At 32.1% G+C, this 26233-nt stretch overlaps 3 protein-coding genes across 3 annotated transcripts; 1 reads left to right on the top strand and 2 right to left on the bottom strand.

Annotated features, from left to right (window-relative positions):
• Positions 1-5: 5 nt before the first annotated feature.
• Positions 6-9790, bottom strand: LOC113517513 (ATP-binding cassette sub-family F member 3). The gene is made up of 12 exons (XM_026902202.3): positions 9589-9790; positions 9372-9477; positions 8778-8943; positions 8488-8702; positions 8135-8398; positions 7434-7634; positions 6302-6484; positions 5946-6119; positions 5468-5642; positions 4121-4301; positions 2984-3204; positions 6-1350 (listed from the first exon to the last, which is right to left on the bottom strand). Exons 1-12 carry the CDS (start codon positions 9659-9661, stop codon positions 1195-1197), a joined length of 2115 nt encoding a protein of 704 aa, XP_026758003.1. The 5' UTR covers positions 9662-9790; the 3' UTR covers positions 6-1194.
• A 1363-nt stretch (positions 9791-11153) lies between these two features.
• LOC113517386 (trichohyalin-like) lies at positions 11154-24992 on the top strand. Its single transcript, XM_031912479.2, has 7 exons — positions 11154-11908; positions 12661-12756; positions 12978-13114; positions 13255-13777; positions 23735-23860; positions 24081-24217; positions 24308-24992. The coding sequence occupies exons 1-7, from the start codon at positions 11857-11859 to the stop codon at positions 24851-24853; spliced, it is 1617 nt and encodes a 538-aa protein (XP_031768339.2). The 5' UTR covers positions 11154-11856; the 3' UTR covers positions 24854-24992.
• LOC113517384 (uncharacterized) lies at positions 18485-21227 on the bottom strand. Its single transcript, XM_026902040.3, has 2 exons — positions 20833-21227; positions 18485-19833 (listed from the first exon to the last, which is right to left on the bottom strand). Exons 1-2 carry the CDS (start codon positions 21107-21109, stop codon positions 19028-19030), a joined length of 1083 nt encoding a protein of 360 aa, XP_026757841.1. The 5' UTR covers positions 21110-21227; the 3' UTR covers positions 18485-19027.
• Positions 24993-26233: the final 1241 nt, after the last annotated feature.

Below are 26233 nucleotides of genomic sequence, written 5' to 3'. Positions count from 1 at the left end.
ATTTATTATGTTTTACCTCCCTCCGATAAAGTACATTCCTCTTTTGTTAAGAAAATTTATGCATTTAAAATACAAACTGTTCTCTCAATATAACTTCCATTGAGCACCGGATACCTACTGCATTTGAATTGGATTTGGCATTTTCAATCGACTGAGTTTAAAACTTTAACTCAATTCTGTTACTATTTTAGTCACTACGTTAATTGTATATTATATATTTGAATTTTAATTTGTAAATATCATTTTTAAGTTAATTATATTTTTTTATTGCCATGAATATTTACGAGTACTCAAGGTTTTGTATGGAATTGTATGCTATAACTATTTAATGCAGACAGAGGAAGGTTGAAGGTATAAATAAAAATTTGCATTAAAATTACAATAAGTATTTCATTTATCCTTTAACGATAATCGTCGTTTATAATAAAATTATATGTATAAATAGTATGAAATAATAAATAAAACACTACAGCTATATTACAATATTGTATAGGTTTACTTTTTACACAGATAATTAATATTATAGAATAACAATTTATCGTGGATCATATTGGATTATAACTATTTATATTAACTTTACTCATGTAATTATTTCTGGAGTCGCTTGACTAATTTCACGACTCAACATAACCATTGTTCATGACGAGGCTGTTCTTGTGATTAACACTGTCATATCAGTGAGTTGTTATTTACTACATACATGCTCGATCAGTTAGATGTATGCATGCATGGTACAGTATACATTGATACCCCATCATTGTCCAAAAGACAAATCCAGAAATCGAACCCGAGGGGCTGTGACATAACAATGCGGATTTAGTTTACTGGTAACACAGTCTATTCGTAACAGCCTGTTGTTCATGACTATGAGTTCAATCGAGTCACAAACTAGCAGAGCAACTCTGAAATTAAATACATGAGTAAAACTAATATCGTCATAGTCGTAGAATACTGACGGATCTGACAAATATTACATATAAAGATCCGTCAGTATTCTACGAGTATGACGATATAAATAATTATTAGTCACATTCCTTTAAGTAAACAAGAAAGCAATCCAGGTATGCAATTTTAATGGAACATAACCAATATTTTTTTTAATACACAAAACGATGATCTCAATTTAGTTTCGATTATGTCCATACACATGCATGGAATACTTTCGAATGTTTACGTTATCGATGTAAGATTTATCTACTTGTTCTGCGCATCGAGTTCCTTTTCGACTATCTTGCGATACTCATCGAATCCACCTTCTATACTGGTAACTGATCCATTTCCGCAGATCCATAGTTCCTTGCACACCATTCGTATTAGCCGTTCGTCGTGGGATACCAATATTACACCGCCCTGTAACAATATTTTTATTATACGACAAATACTATACCAAAAATTATACCTAAGAACATGTTTGTATGATTAGCTTTTACCCACGACTTCTTTTATGTGAACAGAATATGTAAAGATGAAAATGAGATTAAAGAGTATCTATCTATCTATGTTCACTGACGGGGATAAAAAGTACTCTATATCTATCTACATATACTATGTGTATAAATTTCATAGTGATTGGTTAAGCAATTGAGGCTCTAAGAGATACAAACAAAATCACATTCACATTTATAATAGTAAGTAAGGATTTCAAGGGTGGGATATAGCAATGAACTTATAGAGTATGGAGGTATAATAACTTGGTCATCAGGTATAGTTACGCATTAGGGATGCCATTGAAATGACAGTATAGATTATACTGTGATTTGATGTCCATGGTACTGCTCAATCTATATATGAGAGTTACCACTTTCCATCAGATGGGCCATAAGCTTATTTGTCACTCTAAGTGTTAAAAAAATATCAGTCCTTTTAAATCTGTTTTAAAAGAAATGTATCCTTATAAATCTGTTTAATAAGGTATGTTAATGTTAACCTTTAAACTACCCCAGTCAAAATTATTATTTATATATCATAATTAGAAATACTATATTAATGATTATGTCCCATAAAAAAATGAACTTCAATTGTGATAAAACCAGTTATTTTCATCTAAAAACTAAAGTATTGAGGAAATTTTGATAAAATTTCTGTAAATGAGCTCTATCCACTGAAATTAATGCTCTTGTCTACTTTGGGTTTGCTGAGAGAGACCTCCATTATAGTTATTTTTTTTTTTTATTTAACACTTTATTGCACCAACATAACATGTTTTGTTAAAACAATTTTCAATACGTATAGAGAGAGAAGCAATCTCTTCCAGACAACCTTTGGGTAGAAAGGATTAAAGCATAAGTAGGTAGGTGGCGCGTTAAAAAAGATAGATTTGTAAAAAATAATATCTGTGACAGCGTAGTTAAGCTGGCCTTCGTACATTTGCTTACCTCTACCATATTTTTATGTATAATTAATGTGTACAATAAAGTATTAAATATATTTATTTATAGATATGATAAGATAAGTATATTCTTACAGATTTTTTTTTGTCTTTATATATACTACGATCTGTCTCCTTGCTGGGACAATAAATAGTATTTTTGACGTATACTTTAATGGCGTGCTCAGTATGCGACTTGAGTCGCATCCTACTTTATTTTATATATCATTACATCAGATAATAAAAGAATTTTCCAAAACGGTTTAGTATTGACGGAGTTATGAGATAACAAGGATAAAAAAAATACAAACCAATTGACCTCCTTTTTTTTAAATAGATTGAAAATAAAATCAAGTACAATAAAAGCAGCGTTTTGGCTCAAGCACTAAAGAAATGTCAAATGCTATATAGCCGAACAGTCAAAAGATTAATCACGAAATATTCTAAGTACAGATAAACTTTATGGGACTATGCCTTTAGGGATTACACACTCGCAGCATTTTATTACGCATTTTTTTTTTTAATGAGACTCCTATTATTGTAGCATTCCTACTCCTATTTTAGGGACATTTCTGTTTTCAATTGTTTTTAAAGTTATTATGTGCAGACACGTACCGTATATTTATTTATCGCTTTTCCCAAAGCTTCAATGGTCTCTATATCCAAGTGATTGGTCGGCTCATCAAGAACCAAGAAATTGGGGTTGCCCATGCACATCCTGGCAAAAGCAACCCGCGACTTTTGTCCTCCGGAAAGACTGGCGATCGTTTGTAGAGCAAGGTCACCACTGACGCCAAAACTGCCCAATTGTCTTCTATATTCTTCTATTGATTTACCTATAAATCATTAGATTATAATTTAATTACATAAATTTTATTGGTACAAAGATCAAAATACATTAGCTTTAGTACTTAAGAAGTTAGTTATTAATTTTTTCCCTTTTTTGGACAAAGCAATATTTTGAACTGCGTCCGTCAATAAATAAAAAATGTTTATTTATTTATTTATAGGAACACCAACATGTTGCATTATATCGTATATAAAAAAACATTAAATACAATACAATAATAATGCACATGTCTATTACAGTATTTACTTTAACATAATTATACAGTATGAAATAAAGTAAACAAGTAATAAGGTATGTTGGAGTTTCAATACTGGTTGATGAACACTGAGTTTTTTTTAATACGTGTATTTTTTATTTATTTGTTCTGTGATAGTCTTTTACAAAACATGTGTTGTTTCACTAAATTGAATATTTTCTATTGCAAATACGTATACATGTTACTACTGCATTCTGCTGTTTACATCATAAAAATACAGGTTCAAATCCCGCTCGCAAACTTTTTTCATTCACAGAAAATTATTAGAATATGATCATGTATATCATTATATTTCTATAATAATTTGTAATTAATAAATAAACGAGTGTCTTATGAGATATGTCTCTAGTCAATAAGAAGACATGGTTAGATTCTCCGAAAAATATACCATTAAAATATAGACAAGTGAAGTCATTCGATCGAAATACTATTTAATGTTTAAAATCATGTATTATTTATGAATTGACTTATCAACTGAAAAACAAAATCTTCATACATATTTCTCTGTAATAGCTACACGTCTGTGCTGTCCATAATATAAAAATGAGAATATAAATGAGATCAACATCTTGAGTAGTTATAAAATAATGTTTCTACTATTAAAATGAAGCAATCTCTAAGACTTGGATAGAATATTTGTACATACCTGGATAACTCTTCTGCAGTAATTCAACTGAATTGACATTCATCTCCAGTTGGTCTACGTGATGCTGTGAGAAGTAGCCGAACTTAAGTCCTCTGTGCACACTCCTAATTCCACTCGTAGGCGAAAGTATTCCCATAATTATTTTTAGTAGAGTCGTCTTGCCAGCACCATTATCACCCACCTATAAAATTAACGTAATAATATTATAATAATTCAGTTTTACTACTGAGATATAGATAGAGAACAATGACATCTGATTTACAATTCACAGAAACGTTTCTTATGGTTATATGTGTACATACAAATTATAATAGTGTGGGTAATGTGTATACAAGGAAATTAGCCCCTCTAGACAATTGTCAAAAACATGTCTATCTATAAATACTATAGCTATCGCATGCACGAGATAAACAAGACAGCAAAGTCCAGCGTCTTATTATTTCACATGCAAGCAGTAACGAAAATATATGTACCGATGGATTCCTTTGCCACTCGCTCCAGAGAACAAGAACACATACTTTTATAATCTGCTCAAACATTTTCATTATTGAATAATAATATACCGTTAGCGCAGGCGGGGTTACCATTTCATGGTGTCATTCAAGTCTATATCCATAAGTTTTTTAATGGGTAAAAATGGAATAATAACCTATTTACGCTGGCAGGCACCAGTGTGAAATGATGACATAGGTGAAATCGAATGCAGATAAGTTGGCTCATCATGACAGATTCGATAAGAATTACTCATGATGGTTTCCAACGGGAACCACGTGGAGGTTGGCCTGATACTGTTGATTATGGGGCTATTAGACCAATTAAGGGATTGTTAGTAAAACAATGCCTTTCTTCTCTACAGGCGATGGTAACTATTTTGAGTTAGGTGAACCGTTCACCTGTTGCCATTTAAAGATATAAATACCAAACCCATCTGGTTTAAATTTACAGTACAATCATTTGAATTATATGTTATTATTATAATAATATAACAGGGGATGCCAAGATCCCGACCAGGAAGACAATATAGGAAATCTACATTAATTAAAATAACAAATGAAAGTGAAAAATAAAAAAAACGCACTGTTAAATTTTGCAAGTTATAAGCAATTAAAGCTAATATATTTGTTTTACACCATTGTCGTGTACCTTGTAGATAGCACTTTTATAATGAAAATGAATCTAACACTACCCTATATATTAAAATATTATATGGTGTTTATCTTTTGGTAGATGAGTAAAAACTAAAATCAACTAGATGAAAAAATTTAATAGAAGTGGACCTCAATCTCATATATAAAGTTTGGCTACTTCTGTAATATAGTGTAACTTAATATATTTTTTTATACTCACAATACATATCCTAGATTCAAGTGTGGCGCCCAAGTTAACATTTGTGAATATAACTTTATCCTTAGAGTAGTAGAATCCAACTTCATTAAGTTGTAATATAGGAGGTGAGAGAGGCTCAGTTTCAGGAAACCGGAGTACTACTTCTATTTCTTTCTCCACTGGTTTCAGTTCTGGACTGTAAATATTAATAAGTATTCTGTTAGAGTCATTATTTTTGTTATAGAGATCTATAACAAAAATAATAATAAATAAGTTGTATAATAAAAAAAATAATGCACGTAGTACGAAACAATGTCGCGAATTTTGCTTCCTTATGTACCACTTATGTGAGAAAAACCTTAATAATGCTTACATAATTATAAATTATAAAAAATGTCCACACTATAACATATATATGTTTACACAGTTTATATTATAATACAGATCAACTATCTTATGTATAATCATGTTATAACTATGTAATAAAAAAAATACTTACAGTTTGTCAAGCATCTTAATCTTGCTCTGTACTGAGGAAGCCCTGTTTGCGTTGTAACGGAAGCGGTCGATAAACTCCTGCGTATGCGCCCGGTGCTGTTGCTGAGCTTCATATTCTCGCTGTTGATTTTTGTGCTTCTCAGTCTTCGTCTTATGGAATTGATCATAATTACCCCTGTAAAAATTATGCTCCTAAGTAAATGACTAGTCAATTGCTAGGACCCCTATAATTTGTGTTTGCTGTCATTTTAATCTATTCTGAAGATGAGAAAGGAATGGACATACATTGATTTTTTCTCCATTACCAATTCACCAAAAAAAATAAACAATAGAAATCATCATACCACTGTTCCTTACCTATACGTGTCTATCCTTTGTGAGTGTAAATGCAATATATCTGTAGGTACAGTATCTAAAAAGTTCCGATCGTGAGAAACAACAAGAAGGGTCGTTGGCCAGTTTTGTAGGTAGTTTTCTAACCAAATAATAGCTTTTATATCCAACATGTTCGTCGGTTCATCCAGTAGTAACAAGTCTGGTCTGAAAATAAAAAAATATTGAATATAATACATTGCTTTGGACATATGATCACACGTGAGAGAGATAACTTAAAGAAGCTCATTATTATTGGTCATGTGAAAGAAGAAGAAAAGGGGTTGAGAAAGATCAACAAGAATATATTTACATGTATTTTTATCACACTATCTTACCTACTCATACATTTATACCTCTTTACAATTGGTTACCATGAAATCTTATTATCTGCTGTCCATATCTGAACTGTAGCAACATGGATTTTAATTATTTTATATATTAATTAACCTGACTTTATGGACAATTTTTATTATACATGGTTTCTTTCATACATGCATTTATATTACTTGCATACACCCACTCTAACTTACCTACCTTGCTTTGGAATTATAATTTTCTTTTGTATAAATAAAATCCGTTATTGGTTGTATTCATAAGATACATAGTATGTAAGTTGTGTTTTTAAGAGCTGTGGAGTTTTGTATAAAATAAATAAATAAATAAAAGAAACCTGCCGAATGAAGTATACCCAAAAATGTATACAGTTGTATGAAAACCGCATGGGTAGAGAGCATTGGTGACGAAAGTGATATCTTCATGTGGTGATGGCCCCTCAGTAATGAGGAAAACAGAAATTATATATTCATTATTTTGTAGTTTTAATGACATCCAAAAAATATTTTATATTATCATTAATAAAATAAAAATAAAGAGTATTAATATGTGATATTATTTTTTTATAAGAAAACTAGTAATTCAAATAGATACCGTCTTTTTGCTTTTCTCCTCTATCCAAAAGGTTGTCTGAAAGAGATTGCTTTAGAGATAATTATACTTTATAAGTATTACTTTGTATTAACAGTGGTGCAATTAAGAGTAAATAAATAAGTAATTTTCAATTAAAATAAGCAAAGACATCCTAAAAACAGAGTATGTATAGTTAATGTTTACTTACTTAGAAAATAAAGCTCTAGCAAGTGCAAGCCTCATCCGCCATCCTCCTGAGAAAGTCTTAGTGGCACGGCTCTGCATCTCTGGTGTGAAACCAAGACCGCTCAGAATGATGGATGCTCGAGCAGGTGCCTTGTCTGCCTCTATATTCTCTAATTGTGCATACAACTCAGTCAATTCCGCTGACAGATTTGAATCTGCTGACCTAACAACAATTTATTAAGTTAATATAATTGTTAAAAATTCCAATTTAAATACACAAACAACTAAAAAAGACACTCTAAACCAATTGCCTAGTTTATAAAAAAATTTCAGACATTAATTGTCCACAGCTGGACATAAGCCTTCCCTATAATGGGAGTTTTGCCAGTAGTTGCGACACTTGGCAGGTGGATTGGCAATCACAGTTAGGCTTTCAGAGATATTTTAAGAGGGATGGAGCTGCCTGTCCCTCTACCATTAAGTCCCCTTAATTGCCTCTTACAACACCCACAGGAAAGGAAGGGATGACCTATTTTATGCTGGGATTTAGAAAGGTTAAAATTATCCACTTAGACTACCAGAAAGTAATAGAGGAAAAGAAAAATAATACAATATTTGTATCAAATCATTACAATAACAATTCTATTCAATATTGTATTAAAATACAAAATACTGAAAAATTTTAACTAAAGAAAAATACTATAAGAAAAATATGATACTCACCCATTGTTAATTGCAACTGTAATCTCTTTTTCTCGTTTCAACAAATTTTCTCTAACTGTGTCACATTCTAGAACACTCTGTAATGCTACTGTATCATCTCCAACTACCTCCTGCTCTACATGAAGTATGGATATATGTGATGGTATTTTTAACTGTTTTGCTGATATCATTCTAAGGAGAGTGGTCTTACCAAGGCCGTTTCGCCCAACTAGACCATAACGACGCCCAAATGCTAAAACAAGATCTGCACCTTGTAGTAACACCCTGAAAATAAGTAAAATTAATCTTATATATTTCAACAATTTTTTACATATAACATTTTTTATATTTTTGTAAAATGTGGGTAGACTTACCTATCTCCATATGCAATGTCAAAGTTTTCTATCCTAATATCCTGTGTCCTATTAGTGCCTTTTGCTTCCAATTTATTATCCTTCTTTGATGTGACCTGTGAAGCAGTAGCAGTTTGTAGCACTGGTGCGGCAGACGTCACTTTTGACTCTTTCTGCCTCTGCTGTTTTTGTTGCAGCTTAGCTTCTGCCTTCTCTAGTTTCTTTGCATCAACTTTCTAAAAGCAAAATAAACATTAGTAAGCACTTTCTACAACAAATAAATTAAGAACATATCTTAAAAGATGTCATACCAAATTATCATCTCTCGTTTGTAACCATATACTTTTAAGGGCATCAGTGTCATTTGTGGTTGTTGTCATAGATGCTAAGTGGATTGGAGCATCTAGTACTTTCCTTGGTCCATTATTTACAGTCTTATCTGGTTGCAGCATATGTAATAGCTGCTCACATATCTCTCTGTAGATATAATTAAATACATAAAAACAGACACAAAAAGAAATGATTACAGTATTATTTATTTTTACCAACTCTAAAGGGGGAAAGATTGAACTACTTTTATAAGGAGTAAAGATTAATTATTTATTTTATTAATTAATTGTTAATTATTTATTTATTAATAAATTTTTTGCTTATGTACTTTTTTTATATATTTGTTTTTTTAAGTATGTACCAATATCAAATGTTACTTGTGTGCTGTAAGTGATGCAAATAAAATATCTCTCTCTAAAAGTGAAAATGAATTTGTTACTTCTTGGTACTTGAAAATCGGCATAGACTTACAAATTAGGATGAAGGACAGGCTTATTCTGGTTAACCAACATATTCCGGTCAAAGAGATGCAATTGCTAATAAAAGCTAGTAAAACAATAAGTTAAAAAACATACCGTATGGCTTCCTCAGATTTCTCTGAAATGCCAGCTAGTACTTCACCAACCGCTTCATAAACTTCTTCCGTGTCTTCGAATTCTCCTGCGCTGTTGTCTAAAATATCTAAAAGAAAATTTGTCTTTAACTTAAAGTTATTGCAATATTGACACGTTACGATGTAAATAAGAAAAAGGGCTCCGACAAATCAGAAGGAATAACCTATAAAACATTTACCTTCAACGTATTTCTTGAGATCATCGTCTATTAATGGAAATTGACTTTTAATAAAGTCACCACATTGAGCCATTTTATATTTACTAAAGCTTGGTAGTCACCAAGAACGTGCTAATTATTCTAAAAACATTTAGTATTAATAAAACTATAAAACGAAATCAATCAACCCGACAAATTGTGAAATACATTGACAAATTGAATTGTCATTGTCAGCGTCTGATGTCATCATTTTTTTTTTTTAGTACGTTTGTTCCGTTTGGAACAGGCTAAGGTCGGAGACCATGCTGCCTAGTCTTCAAAAAGATAATTTGTCTGGAATCTGATGTCATCAGTTGTTGTCGATGTCACGTCGTAATTACAGAATATATAGAAAGATAGATAAGTAAATATCTTCAAACAGCACGCAAACATTCGTACACGATCATAGAGTTTAAACCTAACGGTTCATCTAAACTTTATGCCCATAAACCGTAAAGTAATTATAGTTTACGGTCATGAAATTATATAATGCAGCAATATTAATAGATTAAAGAGTTGAAGGTAGTTGTTATAATGATAAATAGTGTTATTTTATTAATACTTTTATTGTAGCAGTAAACAAGACGTACAAACAAGCCATTTTCAATAATCTATATGTCCAGTGTTGCCACACCAATTCATACAATTCCAACACTTGTTACAGTAGTGATTTATCTCTGAATATATCAAACACCAGATTTGATATATTCAGATATAAAATACTATAATAAAGCCAACCACCGTATTCGGCCCATCCTGAGGCACTTCTCTAAACTTATCTCCTAATATTTTAATTTAATAATTTTAATATCAGTTCTTAAAACAAGAATTTCGGTCTGATATTAAATTGAAAATTTAATTTTAGAGATTTAAAGACGATTCAGAAACGTATCTACACTACCTACAATACCTGTCTCTGTCATAGATTAGGAATGTAATCATAAAGTCGGCACTAAATTTATATCAACGAAACCGAAAAATAAATCTATCCGACTATCTTGAAACATACAAATATTTAAATAATGTACATAACACTGTGGCATAGAATACATAAATACGGCAACTATTTTTAAATATTCTAAAATAGCAGTATTTATAGATAATTATTATAAAAGATTCCATGATTTATAATTGACAGAAAGTGTTGATAAAAAATATTTTGTTGAATAATAATTTAAAACATGTATTGTTTATTATTATTGTTGTATGCTTAGAATATTACTTGCAAAAAAATAATAAAATCGAGTTAAGAGTCTCTTTTCTTTTTACGCAACTTAAAATGGCAAACATGCTGACGGTCCATCTGATGTAAAGTGGTAACCGTCGTTTATTGACATGAAAGTACCATATACTTAACAGAGTATACTCTTTCGCCCATGATATCCACCATGCGTTACTGTTCCTGAGGACTAAAGTGTCTCTGTACCCTGTAAATTCATTGCCATACCCCACGCTTTAAAACCGAAAAAGTTTATGTAAACATAACTGCATGACACTGGAAGGAATGGTCGTAAAAGTAACGACTGATTGTCACTGATAAAAAAAGTAGACAAACTTTACAATTTAATAAACAGGTTACATAGATATCATACATACTTTTTTCTCAAGGCGCTTATACGCCTATTAAACTGAATAAAAAAAAAGGATAAAGGAAATGCCAAATTTGTGCATTTTACCAAAAATTATATAAACATTACTTGCCCAATTTGTTAATAGCAATAAGTCAGTGCAAAAAATCTAATTTTCATTGATTTGGAACACATTATTATATTATTGTATGTGATTATAAGCTAATTGTGGTATATGTACTTGGCGGCACAAGAACGTACACTTCTATTTTATTGTTTTATGAATAACTCGATATTACCGTGAAGTTTATCTGAAATAATATTCGCACAAGATTATAATCTGCCTCATCAATAGATTATACTTGCAGCTAAGACCTACAGGACGCGAATTTCCTTCTAGAGAATCCACATAGCGCTATTGACGCTCGGTTCAGCATTTTTCCCTACATATAGAACATTATCAAACAATGTACCGTGTTTGAATTAAAAATGTAGTGTGGAAACATTATATAGAATTAAATTATATATATCTATTATTTAAATATGAAACTTAGAATTCAAATACATATGACATAGCTTTATTTTCAAATTGTTTACTTGCAAATATTTCTAACCATCCCTATGGGTACTCACTGACCCTAATAAGAAAACTTGATCTGTTTAGAATACTTATATATACACAATGGATAATATTGATAATACTGTATCTGTATTAGCAATGTTAGATAATCAATGTAAGTAAAATTTGGATTTCTATTAAGTTTATATTAGTATATTTATTTTTAATGGATTACAATGTAATCGTAACCCCACCTCCACTATCGGTATACACTGGCATTAGGGAGAGATGATAGATTAGGATGAAAGCATATCAGTTGGCCCATAGTGATGAATTAATCAAGATGGTTTCCAAAGAGGGATTGAAGGGAGGTTGACCTGATAGGGTATATTGTTAGCAAAGGGGGCCATTAGATCCCCAATACTAACAATTCCTTTCCCCCTTAATATGGTATTAAACTATGCTATCCCACTCATGAATGTCTATGCTACTAAGCAGTTGTGTTTACATTGCCAGATTTAAATTTAAAGGTGGCAGTAAGGATATGGAAGCATAATATCTTAGTCTTTAACAATGGCTTCATCTCTATAGTGCTAGCCTATAAATGACAGTTACTACTTTCCATCAGGTGCATGCACTGTCACTTTGTTTATTATTGTTCTTATAAATACAATATATGTAAGAAAAATTAAATAATGAAAACTTTTATACACATATTTAGGTTGGCGCTATTTTGTATCTTTTTCCCTCTGAATAAATCATGTGGACTGCTAAACGTAAAATATTTTAAGGAAAAAGCAGGAAGTAAAAACTACTAAAAAAATAAAGTGGTAAAGGCAATTTAGATAGGTTAACTATCTAAATTGCCTTTATCACATGGGCATTGATGATCATTGATGTAATTGATATCTTGTAAAATTTTTTCAGCAACAACTTATAAACCCAATATGGAAATTACACCTTTTAATCAAAATCATTCTATGAATCAAGAAGAAACTGAACTTAGTGAAAGCAGTAAACAAAGTAGGTATTGTTGCAAGTTATTCTTATTTGAAGATATATTGATAAAAAAATATATGAAAAATTAACATAGAAAAAAAATTCAGTACTATTTGCATATACTAAAAACATGCAAAAAAAATTAAATATTCTACTATTTTTTTAATTATATTTGAAATAGGAATTTAGGCAGCCAAAATTTAAAAAGTAAGTAGTTTCTATTAAACTATCTCTATTGTTTTTAGGTATTATTTGGACAAAAAATGCAACATGTATGCTCTTGAATTTATATGAAACCAAGATGCATATGCTTGACAATCCAAAAAAGAAATCAAAAATGTGGACATCAATAGCTGAAGAATTAAAAGCAATTAATATTGAGGTATTAAATTGTGATAATCTACTAGTTTATAAGTATCTACTAGTATATAACTATAAGTTTATACCATATTGAAACACACCACAACCTAAATGAGGTGAGTGCAGTCATAAAATATTTATAATAAATAACATTATGCACAGGTAACTCCAGATCAAGTGAGATGGAAAATAAATGCTTTAACAAAAAAATATAAAGACTGTATTGATAATGGGCAAGGATCAACAACATTTAAATATTTTAATGAAATGCATCAAATTCTAGGGCGCTATAATAATGAAGGTAATGCATACAGATTGGCATCTGGTGTGATGCAGAGTGATGAAACTGTTGATAAAGAAAGACTCAAAAGGAATTTGTCATCAAAATCTACAGTTCCTTTTCGAAGACTTAGAGCAGAACGAAGAGCTAAGTTGGAATTGGATAAACAATGGATAGAGTACCTTAGGAGACAAGAAGAACATAGACTAGAAAGAGATGAAAGATGTGAAAGGAGTTTAAGATTAAGAGAGGAAGAATTACAGTTAAAAAAAAAAAGAACTAGAAATAAAAAAGTCTATAGCTTTAAAAAAATTACAGTTAAAGGAAAAAAAACAAGAGGAAATTCTCAAAATAGAAAGAGAAAAATGTGCTTTACTCAGGAAATTGTTAGAAGACCAATGAAATGTAATAAATTACTATTTACTATACTAGTGTAACAAAATGTGATATTATAATTATTTATATGCCTACTGGATATTATATTTTTAACAGAATCTCAGCATAATATAACAAAAAGAATTTGATATAATTATAGAATTCAAAATATGTTTACTCATTTTTTTTTAGACACAATTATTTAAATAATGTATAAATATATATATTAAATGACAAGAATACAGTATATTTTCAGAATATGTAGTTGTTATCAAGAATACAGATGGTATTTAAATTATTATATCATAAACTAAATACTTAATTTTTGTTAATACGTATTATACATTATACTGTTTAGGGATATAGTTTCAAATATATACACAGTTAATCAGCTATACGTTTTAATGCCGGCAACAGACTGACAAATCCCGATTGAGAGGTAGGTACACATTTTCAAATGTCATACATTAATGATGTACCCACAAACATCACATCCCTCCACCAGTAGTATAAAATTATCTAAAACAATGAACAGCCTAAAATATCTCAATTACAATTTATAATTTATTTTTTTTCCGAGTCGCTCTAAGGGGTCTTTGACGCAAGGTGTGTTCATTATTATCAGTTGATGGCACATTGAGAGGCTGCACTGGATCCGAACCTAGAGGTATCGGACTCGACGCGCTGTTATCACTTAATATTCTCTCCTCCCCACCAGCTCGCTCCTCTCCCAATTTGGACATCATACTATTATGGATGTTCTCCGGTAATGATTGAAATGAAGAATCGCTGTTTTGATCTTGTTGCTCGTATATGAAATCTTCTTGGCCCTCTGTGCTCTTCTCATATTCTTGTTCAAAGCTTCCAATAATGCTTACATCATCAACCTCATAAGTTTTATCCGAGCCTCTATAAGCTAAAATTTGATCCACATGTTTCTTTACATACTGTTTACTTCCCGGTAATAACACGTTGTACATCCTAGAACCGATTTCCTTAGATATGATCCCAAATTGCCAAATATGTTTGTTACCATTATTATAATACTGCTTAACTAAAACTTTATCTCCTTTTTTGAAATCAGTTCTGCGATGTCCTCCGTATTGTTTACTCTGTAAGGTCTGTTTATTTTTAACATTAGAATTGGCTGTAGCTGATACTGACTCTGTTAAATTATTTGTCCTATCCGCATTTGGCACGTGCAGCAGGAGGTCGAGTCTGCAACGTAAAGACCGACCCAACAACAACTGGGCTGGAGAAAAACCGGTAGTACAATGACTACTATTTCTATAATCAAATAAAAATTTATTCAATTGTTGTAATATAGTTTTCTGTGTTTTGTTTTCTTGTAATATAATTTTTAAAGCCTTTTTTATAGTTTTTACACTGTTTTCTGCTTGCCCATTTGATTGTGGATGATAGGGTGCGATAGTTAAATGTTGTATTCCATTTTTGTTACAGAACTCATCAAATTGATTTGAACAGAAATTAGGAGCATTGTCAGTAATTATAGTTTTCACCAACCCAAACCTACTAAACAGTTCACATATTTTAGAAATAATCATTTCAGTAGTAGTGGTCGTCATTAAAAAACATTCTAACCATTTAGAGTGTGCGTCTATTACTACCATGAAATATTTTCCATCTATATACAACATATCTAGATGTATACGTTCCCATGGCTGCGAAGGGTACGGCCACGGCGCGAGCGGAGCGCGCGGTGGCGCGTTTCGAAGCGCGCCGCATATACTACAAGAGCCGATTTTTTGCTCAATATTCTTATCTATTTGAGGCCACCACATACGACTCCGAGCTTCCGTTTTCGTTTTAACAACTCCGAAATGTGAATTGTGCAATTCGTTTAATAACTGTTCCCTGAAAATAGCCGGAATAACTAATTTATGGCCACGCATTAAACAGTTATTCTCAACTGATAGTTCTAATCTACAGTTATAGTAAGGCCTTAATTCTGGATCGGTTATCTTGGTAGGCCACCCTTTTTCGATGTAACCCATTACTTTTTTAATTAATTTATCGCTAGCTGTAGCTTTTTTAATATCTGTTATAGTCACTGGTTTCAAAATTGTATCCGTGACAAAATTTATATATAAAGCTTGGTCCTCTACATTATTACTGGAATTCTGATCCGGTAATACCGATCTAGACAGGTAATCGGCAACATTTTGATCGCTTTTAATGTATTCTATGTTAAAATTGTAGGCCGATAAAAATAAGGCATACCTTTGTAATCTATTGGCCGCCATTTCCGGTACCCCTTTCTTACTTCCAAAAATTGATAAAAGTGGCCTGTGGTCTGTGCGAAGCGTAAATGGAATCATACGACCGTACAAATAGTAGTGAAACTTTTTTATAGCAAAGACAATAGCAGCCGCTTCCTTCTGGATCTGTGCGTAATTACGTTCTGCTTTGGAAAGTGACCTAGACGCATAAGCAACGACCCGCTCGCGTCCGTCGCTTTGCCGCTGGGCCAGCACAGCGCCCAGTCCTGCTGGACCGGCATCACATGTCACCACAGTGGCTAACACTGGATCGTAATGCGCCAGCACCCGTTCCGATGCCAATTGCTTTTTAATCATATTAAATGTCTCGTCATGTATCGCATCCCACCTCCATTTCTCATTTTTTTCAATAAAGTATGCAGTGGATTTAATAAACTAGAAGTGTTAGGAATAAAGCATCTATAATAATTAACCATACCTAAAAAAGATTTTAATTCATTTACATTTTTTGGGCTTGTACAGTTTAAAATTGCTTCAACTTTTTTTTCCGATTTATGTAAGCCGTTACGATCTATTTTAAATCCTAAATATTCCACCGATTCTTTGAACAATTCGCACTTGTCAGATTTTAGTCGTAGGCCAGCTTCTTGCAGTCGACTTAACACCTCCTCTAACCTCTTAAGATGTACCTCTTTAGTCGCCCCTGTTATTAAAATATCGTCCAAAAATATACAAGTACCCTCGATATCTGATAATAATTGTTCCATTGTCCGTTGAAAAATAGATGGCGCATTTGACAATCCAAAAACTAAACGGTTGTATATAAACAAACCTTTGTGTGTATTTATACATGTAAATTTTTTTGAATCGTCTAGTACTAATTGATTGTAGGCTCTAGAAAGATCTAATTTAGAAAATTCAACCCCTCCATGCAGTTTAGCAAACAAATCCTCAATGCGGGGCAATGGATAATTATCTGAATATAAAGCCTTATTTAATGTCACTGAAAAGTCACCACATATTCTAATATTACCATCTGACCGAAGAACGGGTACAATAGGAGTGGCAAAATCAGAATATTCTACTTTCTCTAAAATTCCTAATTCCAAAAGACGTTGTAATTCATTTTCTACTTTTGTTCGAAGAGCAAGGGGTACCGGGCGAGGCTTAAAAAATTTTAATTGCGAGTCTGATTTTAATTTTAAATTTATTTTATATTTGTTAAAAGTACCTAACTCATCTTTGAATAAATCACTAAACTTTTTTTTTAATAAATCACTAATATTTTCAACATTTAAATTATTGCAACCGACCCTACACAAATGTAAATCAAATGCGCTAATGAAATCCCGGCCTAATAATGCTGGTTGATTGTTTTGTGTATTTATTACAAACAATTTAATTGGTTTAATGCGACCTTCAAAAGTGACTGAAGTCATTATGTAACCTACAGGTGAGATTTTGCTCCCGTTATAACAATTCAAAACAACTTCACACGGTTTAAGCTTATTTTTCTTTTCAAACGCGGACCGATATATACTATAAGGCAAGACAGAAACAGCGCTACCACTATCGACTTCGCTGCAGGCGCCGAGCCAGGCCGCGGCGCGCCGCCGCCGCCGGTCCCGCCGCCGCCGCCGCCACCGTCGCCGCTGCGGCCGCCGCGCTCACTGCGCTCTGTACGCAACGAGAACACCGGCTGCGCCAGCACTCCTCCACTTGCATCCATGTCCACCCCTTGCAATGCTTGCCGCGCACACTGCACACCTTGAGCGATCTCCAAAGCTTGGTTAAAGGTCAAAGTTTCGACACTTTCAGCAAATAACTTTTCTTTCTCCTTCGAAGGCACCATACCGAGAACAAAACGATCTCGAAGCATTGTTTCCAGTTCAGTTTTGTACCCACAATGTTTAGCCAAATTCCGCACTCGAGCTGCCCATTCCGCTAACTCCTCACCCGGTCGTTGTTGTGCCGAGTTGAATTTGAGCCGCTCGCCAAAGGAACTTTTTTTACTTTTGAAATGATTATTTAAAATTTTAATCAACGCTTTGTAGTCGATAACCTCCACAGAGGTCGGGAAGGTCAAATCGATCGCTATTCGGTAGGTATCTTCAGCCAGCGCCGTGAGTAACAACGCACGGCGTTTTATCCCTGTCTTGTCTGTGTTATCGTCGATATCATTCGCTGCACAATATTGTACAAAACGGCTTTGAAAAATGCTCCATTCTTGCGTTCTATGATCGAAGCTGAGACTGCCGCCGAACATGCTTCCACTACTAGCCATTTTACTTCCACTACACTAAATGACTAAATGCACGCTTGAGTTCAATACCTCGTCGCCAAAATATACTGTTTAGGGATATAGTTTCAAATATATACACAGTTAATCAGCTATACGTTTTAATGCCGGCAACAGACTGACAAATCCCGATTGAGAGGTAGGTACACATTTTCAAATGTCATACATTAATGATGTACCCACAAACATCACATACATAGAAAACACATATGCCCAGTCTCATGAATAGAGATTGAGCTCATGACCAGAAGATCAGTTAAGGTTGTTCTTGTGGGCTAACACCTCAATCATGATGCTTTATTTTTAAATTGATAATAATGGAATGATAACCACATCTGCATTGTTATCGGTGTACACTAGCGGGGCACCAACAAATGGTAAAGATAGGTAGAAGGTGATAGGTGAGGATAAAAAAAGGTCAGTTAGCCTATCGTGATGAATTCCTTAAGAATAAGTCACAATTGTTTCCAGGGAGAACCACAAGGAGGTCAACCTGACAGGGTATATTGCTAGCAATGGGATCACTTTTGGCTTCATTACCACCAATCCCTATTCTCCCATTATGATACTTTTAATGATGACCATGGTCTGCAAGAAAACTGTATACACCATTAGTGTAGTTATTAGTTATTTAGTAAGTGACAAGAGAAACATCCACCATTACATTAGTATGTTGATTTTAGTGATATAAAACATGTTAGCAAAATAGAAAATATATGAAAATATGATCTTTCTCTTCAGTCACTCTTGTTCTTCTAAGTAATCATTTTCATTAAGACAGTAATTATGTAAAATACATGCTGCTACAATTGTATCTGTGATGAATGCAATATTTCTGTAAACTGTGAAAAGTTTGATACGTTGAAATCTTCGTTTTAAGAGTTGGAATGCCTTATCACTTATTTTTCTAGTAGCAGAATGTAATGAATTGAACTCCCTTTGTTGCAATGTTAATCGTTTATTTTCACGAAATGGGGGAACCAACCATGGTAAAGCAGGATATCCTGAATGGCCAACTAAAAATGTATTGTCTGGAAACAGTGCATTTCTATTTTGCGATGCTGTATTATATAATGGTGATTTTCTTAGTACACGAGAACAATTTGAAGAACCTGGTTCTCCACAAAATATATTTGTAAATCGCATATTGGCATCAACAGTAGCTTGAAGAATTACTGAAAAGTATCCTCTGGGATTACAATATTGCCTTGCATTCTTAGGTTTCTCAATTCTTATATGAGTACAATCAATGACACCCAACATATTTGATATTCCAGTTTTAACATGAAATGTCTCACATATAGTTTTTATTTCATTATAATCTTGGGGCCATTTAATAGCATCATTTAATTTAGTTAAAATCCATGCAACAACTCTCCTGATTACTCTGAATGTTGAAGATATTGATATGTCAAAACGAGTTGCCATGGGAGTTAATGGTTCTGTATTAGCAATAAATGATAAAAATATATAAAAACATAATTTTGGTTCCAATGGCTTTAATCCAAACTTATGAGATGCTATAAATCCAGATTTTTCCAAGTCAGCTAAAACAAATATCACAACAATGATATAATATTGCAACTAATAAGTTATAAACTGTATAAATAAATAGGTTGGTATTATTATAAGAATTCAGATTTCAAATAAAGATAGTTTTTTTCATAGACTACCTTTAAATATTGTTTTTTGACATTCTGGACCTGTATGTTTTATTATATATTGGTCATAATAATAGATTTACCATTTGTAAATTTGATCTAAATAATCATCCTTCTCAAGAATATGGAGATAAAAAATGGAAGCCCTTAAATATTCTAAAAAAATTATTTAGTCATAATTCTAATTCTAACTATTTAAGCTTGCTAACTCATCAGTGATTTTATTTCTATAACTATTCATCACTATCATCACATCCATATCAGCCTTTATATGTCCACTGCTGAATATAAGCCTTCTAGGGGTTTTTCAATAGTTGCCATACTTAGCACACAGATTGGCAACTGCAGTTAGGATAGTTTACCAGAGGGAGACTTTGTACAAAAGTCGATTGCTTGGGTACCTCTGTCCCATTCGTGTTTCTACCGTGAAGTAGTTGTGTTTACATGGCTGTGTTTCGGTTTGAAGGGTGGGATATGGCGTGAATTTACTGGGTACAGAGGAATAACACCTGAGTCCTCAGGAATGGCAACGCATGAGGGGTATCATGGGCGAAACAGTATACTCTGTTATGTTCATGGTACTGCTCATGTCTATAGGCGACGGTTACCACTTTCCATCAGGTGGGCCGTCAGCTTGTTTGCCATTCTAAGTTGTATAAAAAAAAAAAAAAAAATTTAGAGGTGTATCAAGAGGGATGCTGCTGATTTGCTTCTTGCTGCTATTTGCCTCTTAAACTCCAAGCATAGCTTTTTCCAAAGCTCACTGAATACCCTTTAATTGGTGAATATGTGGAATCCTTAGTCTCTATGTTTTTTCAGTTATTCTATTAGTGTAAATAATAAACATGCTTATTCATAAAATTATTTTTAACAGTGTTGACTTACCAATTAAACGCATTGCTGTTTTTCTAGATATTCTTAAACGTTTTTTAAATTCTGTATCAGACCATGAATCAATAATATGCAAATAATCATCAACACGTTTTCTCCTAAGTCTTAATAAATACTGCATCAATGGAAAAAACAATTTATCACTTTCATCATCTTCTTCAGAAGATTCATATTTTTCGCTGCATATTTCTCCCCAGCTACTTACATCACTGTCATCACTACTGCTAAGTATAGTTTCTGTTAACCAAATAATCATCTTGGAATCTTCCATTTCATTAAAATAATAATAATTAAAAGCTACTTATATTTTCGTAACTTAATGTTTGTTTACAACAGAAACACAGATTAGAGAGTGTTAGAGAGACTACGTGTAAACCAAAGAGTATATAACCCAAAGTCTACCTTGTTCTTGGATATAACCAAAGGAAATGAGACTTTATTTCTGTTTGTGAAATCAGCTTATATTTCCGTAGTGGAAGGGAATAGGATAAACACAATATAAAAGTACGATAAAATTTAATAGAAGAGCAAATACAGAAAAGCAACGATTGTTTCTAACAGTGTGTCAACTAAATTTAAAAACATATCTTTTTAAATTACAACCGGCCAGTAGTTTATAGCTGTATGAAAATAAACCTATTTCTAATAATTTCATATAAGGCACGTAAAACGACTAGACGATCGAATATCAACACAATCATTTTGGATATACAAATTACATAATGTAATTGTGCCATATCATCATCATCATCATCATAATTTCAGCCACTATCCGTCCGCTACTAGACATAGGCCTCCCCTATAGACATAAGGAAGGTCCTGAGCCACCTGCAACCTGTCTATCACTCCATCTAGTGGCGGGTCGTCCTACACTGTGTTTGTCCGTACGGGGTCGCCACTCAAGAACCTTTCTTCCCCATTGGTTGACAATTTTTCGAACTATGTGACCAGCCATCGCCACTTCAGTTTGCATATCCTTCGGACTATATCAGTAATTTAATTTGAAATGATAAATTATATTGCGTAGTTTTCCGAACTACTGTTGCTGCTGCCCAACCAAGTTGGTTTCGTCGGTTGACCTCTTGGTCGAAGTTGGACTTACCTATTCGGATAACTTGTCCCAGGTATACATACTTGTCGATAACTTCGAGCGTAGTGCTCTCAAACGTAACCGCTATAGGTCATATCGTCATAGTCGTAGAATATTGACGGACCTTTATATGTAATCATTGTTAGATCCGTCAGTATTCTATGACTATGACGATATTACACACGTGGACGCTAAACATGATTTTAGTCTTATCCTTTCCCAAAAGTCTCTCCTTTTCTATAAAGTCAGACAACTGCTGTTCTCTAGGATTTCGTTGCCCGATACCGTAATTTCATTCTTGTTTCCTTGTGTCAAGTAAAGCGTTGAGGTCTCCCATCAATATTGTGTACTGAGTGTCAGAGAAATGTTCTCTTGTAATGTTCTCATACATTGCTTCCACCTCATCATCGGAGTGTGTCACGGTCCATGCATGTACCTGTAGAACCTTCAGCGAATATCTTTTGGTAATTATTAGTATCAAGTATACCACTTTTGCGGACACACTCTCGATCTTTAGAACATTATTAACTAGGGACTTGCAGATAAATATCGGTCCTTAAAGTTCGTGCATTGTATCTTGGCAGGTCCAATCGTTGTGGTTGGTAGCGAAATTTCTATCGGAGATCCTTAGCACTCTCTCCTCCGCTGTTACCGTGCTCGAGAATACTATCGAGATAGTTTTGTCAGTACTTGCCACGCAGGCGGATTGGTAAGGATTTTAAGAGAGATGCTGCTGCCCTTCTTTCTACCATAAGTTCCCTTAGTCGCCTCTTAAGACACCTACGAGACAGATAGGAATGGCCTATTCTAAGTCAGGACCAACACGGTAATAGTGCCATAACAAGAAGACAATTTAAAGTTGAACCATGCCAGCACACACAATGCTAGCTGTTACTTTAAAAATACAATTATAGTCTAGTAATTGTAGTAAATTTTCTATTTATTTATACTTAATTTTTTCTATGATTGAGTAGCAAACATTTAATAATATTCATATGGTCCTTTTAAATCACTAAACGAAATATAAAATCTTTAGTCTTTAGATATAGTTTTTCTAATCTGTGGTTGTATGCTCTTTGATTGTGATTGACAGTAACCTAGTTTCTCTATTATATTAACTGTAGTAAAAAAAATAAAGTTACTCTTAATCTGGACTTTTTATAAACAGAATAGTGTAGTAATTAAACACTAAATAACATGTTTAGATTAGATTTATGTTTAGGAAATGCTAATTTAAGCAATTATTAAAATGGATATTGATTCAAATAATTCGTATGTTGACAATGTTTTAGATGATTGTAAGCACCTAAGCCTACTATATTTTTAAGAGATTTCATAAATTAGATTTTCGTTCTCATTTCGCTTGTAAATCCATCACCGCCACCACATGGCAAATGGTGTAACCGCTCTGTACGAAATATCTTCATATCGAATTCATGGTGTAGTTTATTACCATAACTTCAAATTAACTATTTCAGATTAGTCATAATAATGACAATTGTTTTTCGTTAAAATAAGTAATAAAATAAATAAGTAATATATTTTTTGTTAAATAGTTTAAAATTAGTCGTAACATTTCTGCATAAAAGTTTCATTTTTAATTAATGTTATAAATAAATTGAAATAAATAAATATATTCCTACAGTGTGTGAAAACACCTATTTAAGCTTTAATTATAATTATTTGAAACAAATAATGTTTGTAATTAATAGCTAATAACTTGTTAAGTTTAAGATTAAACTATTTCAGATTTAGATAATAATTTTACTACTTTTATAAAAATATTGTATGCAAAATATTTTGTAGCCTATCACAATACAGAGAAATTAGGAACTTGCAATGAAAGAAGCACCAATGATGATACACAAATTACTTATAGTAATGAATCAGAAGAATTAAAATTAAATTCTAATGGAAGTAGTGAAAAACAAAGTAAGTATTTGATGATTGATTTTTCAAAAGTAGCTAAGTAATATGCTTTATAAATATATTTTATTATTTATTATATAAAAAAAAACATTCATAATTTTGTAATTATTTTTTGTGTGTACAGATTTTAATTAATAATAGTAAAATTATAATTACAGAGTATATATGTTAAATTTCATGATATCAATGAATGAATTATAAAATAATCTAATTAACATTACAGGTGCTGTGTGGACAACAAAATCAACCATTACCCTTTTAAAACTATATGAATCCAAGTTAGAAATGCTTGAAACACCAAAAAAGAAGACTAGAATCTGGATTGCAATATCAGACAGTCTGAAAAAATGTGGCATTGAGGTATATATGTATATTATTAATGAATAGTTGAAAAAAGCAGAGTTAAGCAGCTTTAACAAGATAAGATTCCAATGCTTATTTTTATTACAGATGACTCCTGATCAAGTAAGATGGAAAATAAATGCTTTAGCAAAAAAATATAAACAGTGTATTGATAGTGGACAACATAAGAAATTTAGATATTTCAAAGAAATGGATAGTATTTATTCACAATACAATGTTGATTGTGATTCATATACAATATCAGAAATACTAAAAAAGAAGAGAAATGGGAGTAAACAATCTACATCAAATGAATTAGATGCTACTTCTGGATCAGAAAGCAAAGCAATGATTGAACTGAGAAAGTTCAGATTAGCCAGTAGAATAGAATCTGAGAGAACACAAACAAAACTAAATATAGAAAGACAATGGTTAGAATATCTAAGGCAGCAGGAACAACACAGACTTGTTAAAGAGGATTTAATTGAGAGGCAGTTAAAATTAAAAGAGGAAGAGCTGGAGCTGAGAAGAAGAGAAGTGGCACTAAAAGAAGCACTTGAATGCAAGAAAATTGAATTAGCTGAAAAGGATGTTAACGAAATTTTACAGATACAAAGAGAAAAATGTGCATTGTTAATGCAATTATTTTCATGACATCTATACTATATATATGTGTGGCTCAAAACTATTATATAAATATAAGTAAAGCTAATACTTAGAGATGTTTTCAGCTATGTAACATATTAATATATTAACTGCTATTAATAAATAAATATATTATTATTATTATTAATTTTAAATTTAGACTTAAAACCTAATTGTGTTAATTATAGGGCAACCAAATATTTAATGTTACAATATTTTTTTTTACACCAGCTTTGTTCAAATTTCAGTTAGTAAACTTGTAAGAGTAAAGTTTGCATCTAGTTTATGTTCTAATTTTCTTGTTGTTGTCCAATATGCTTGAATATAATTTTAATTAGGAAGACTTATGTATTCTTAATTACCTTGAAGAAAAACAACAATAAAATAAACAAATATGGTAAAATTTAATATTTAGCTTACATGGATGATATTTTCATCACATTTTGAAAACAAAGCATAATTTAATAACTACAAGACCTAGGAATATAAATTTTAGTATTTTTGTTAGATAATAGATCTGATTACCGTCCATAACCCGTTGGTCCAATGCTTACGGGACAACCTGGAGGCTTATCATCAGCTTATAAGAAACCATCTTTATACAGGGCAGTTCAGAAGTAGACCTTAAACACTATTGTTTAAATTCATACCATGACGCCTTTAAAGTAATTATAGAAATGCTAATTATAGATAAAAAATAAATTATTATGAGCATAAATGCTTTTAAATTGTCAGATGGATTAAATTATAAATATAAGATAGTCCTAATACATTTTCTTTTATCTTTTTATGAAAGAAAGTACATTCAGGACTATATTCAATATTAATTTCTATATATGTAATTTTAGTTTCTTAATTTCTCTGCAGAGGCGCACTAATACGTGCTTGCAAATGTCTTTTACGTGAAATAAAATATATAAAAATGATGATGCAGTAAAAATCGTATTTGTTCGACTATTATTAATAATTTCAATACCCAATATAAGATTAATAAATAGGAGTATCTACCTAAGTATTAAAATTAATTTATAAAAGTGTCAATCCTAATTTAACTCATTTTTCTAATGACGAGAGCGGTGTACTCTTGTTTCTATTCACCCCGACCTCGGAGTATATAGAATGCTTTTTATGTATAAATATATAACATATCTTAAAATGGCAAAAAGGCTGAATGCTCACCTGATAAAAAGTTGTGATTGTCATCTATAGATATGAAAAGTACCATGGACATAACAGAGTATACATTTTCGTTCATGATACCTCTCATGAGCTGCTATTTTTGAGGACTGTGTTATGCTTCTGTATCCTTTAAATTCACTGCCATATCCCATCCTTCAAGCCGAAAGATAGCCATGCAAACACAATGCTAGAAACTCGAATGAAACAATA

The sequence above is a fragment of the Galleria mellonella genome, unplaced genomic scaffold, assembly GCF_026898425.1.
Source record: "Galleria mellonella isolate WM207_F2 unplaced genomic scaffold, CSIRO_AGI_GalMel_v1 utg223, whole genome shotgun sequence".
In the NCBI taxonomy this organism is placed as follows: Eukaryota; Metazoa; Arthropoda; class Insecta; order Lepidoptera; family Pyralidae; genus Galleria; species Galleria mellonella.
The sequence above is the reverse complement of the archived record's forward strand: the minus strand, read 5'-3'. Positions and strand labels throughout refer to the sequence as shown.

Bases quoted from the DNA above. Each gene is read 5' to 3' on its own strand.
- LOC113517513 (XM_026902202.3), bottom strand. From the start codon at position 9,661: ATGGCTCAATGTGGTGACTTTATTAAAAGTCAATTTCCATTAATAGAC. The intron at 8,399-8,487 runs GTAAGTCTACCC...ACTTATTTTCAG, and splicing joins GACATTGCATATGGAGATAG to GGTGTTACTACAAGGTGCAG. The intron at 7,635-8,134 runs GTGAGTATCATA...AATTGTTGTTAG, and splicing joins ACAGTTGCAATTAACAATGG to GTCAGCAGATTCAAATCTGT.
- LOC113517386 (XM_031912479.2), top strand. From the start codon at position 11,857: ATGGATAATATTGATAATACTGTATCTGTATTAGCAATGTTAGATAAT. The intron at 11,909-12,660 runs GTAAGTAAAATT...AAATTTTTTCAG, and splicing joins AGCAATGTTAGATAATCAAT to CAACAACTTATAAACCCAAT. The intron at 23,861-24,080 runs GTAAGTATTTGA...TTAACATTACAG, and splicing joins TGGAAGTAGTGAAAAACAAA to GTGCTGTGTGGACAACAAAA.
- LOC113517384 (XM_026902040.3), bottom strand. From the start codon at position 21,109: ATGGAAGATTCCAAGATGATTATTTGGTTAACAGAAACTATACTTAGC. The intron at 19,834-20,832 runs GTAAGTCAACAC...TATTTGTTTTAG, and splicing joins AACAGCAATGCGTTTAATTG to CTGACTTGGAAAAATCTGGA.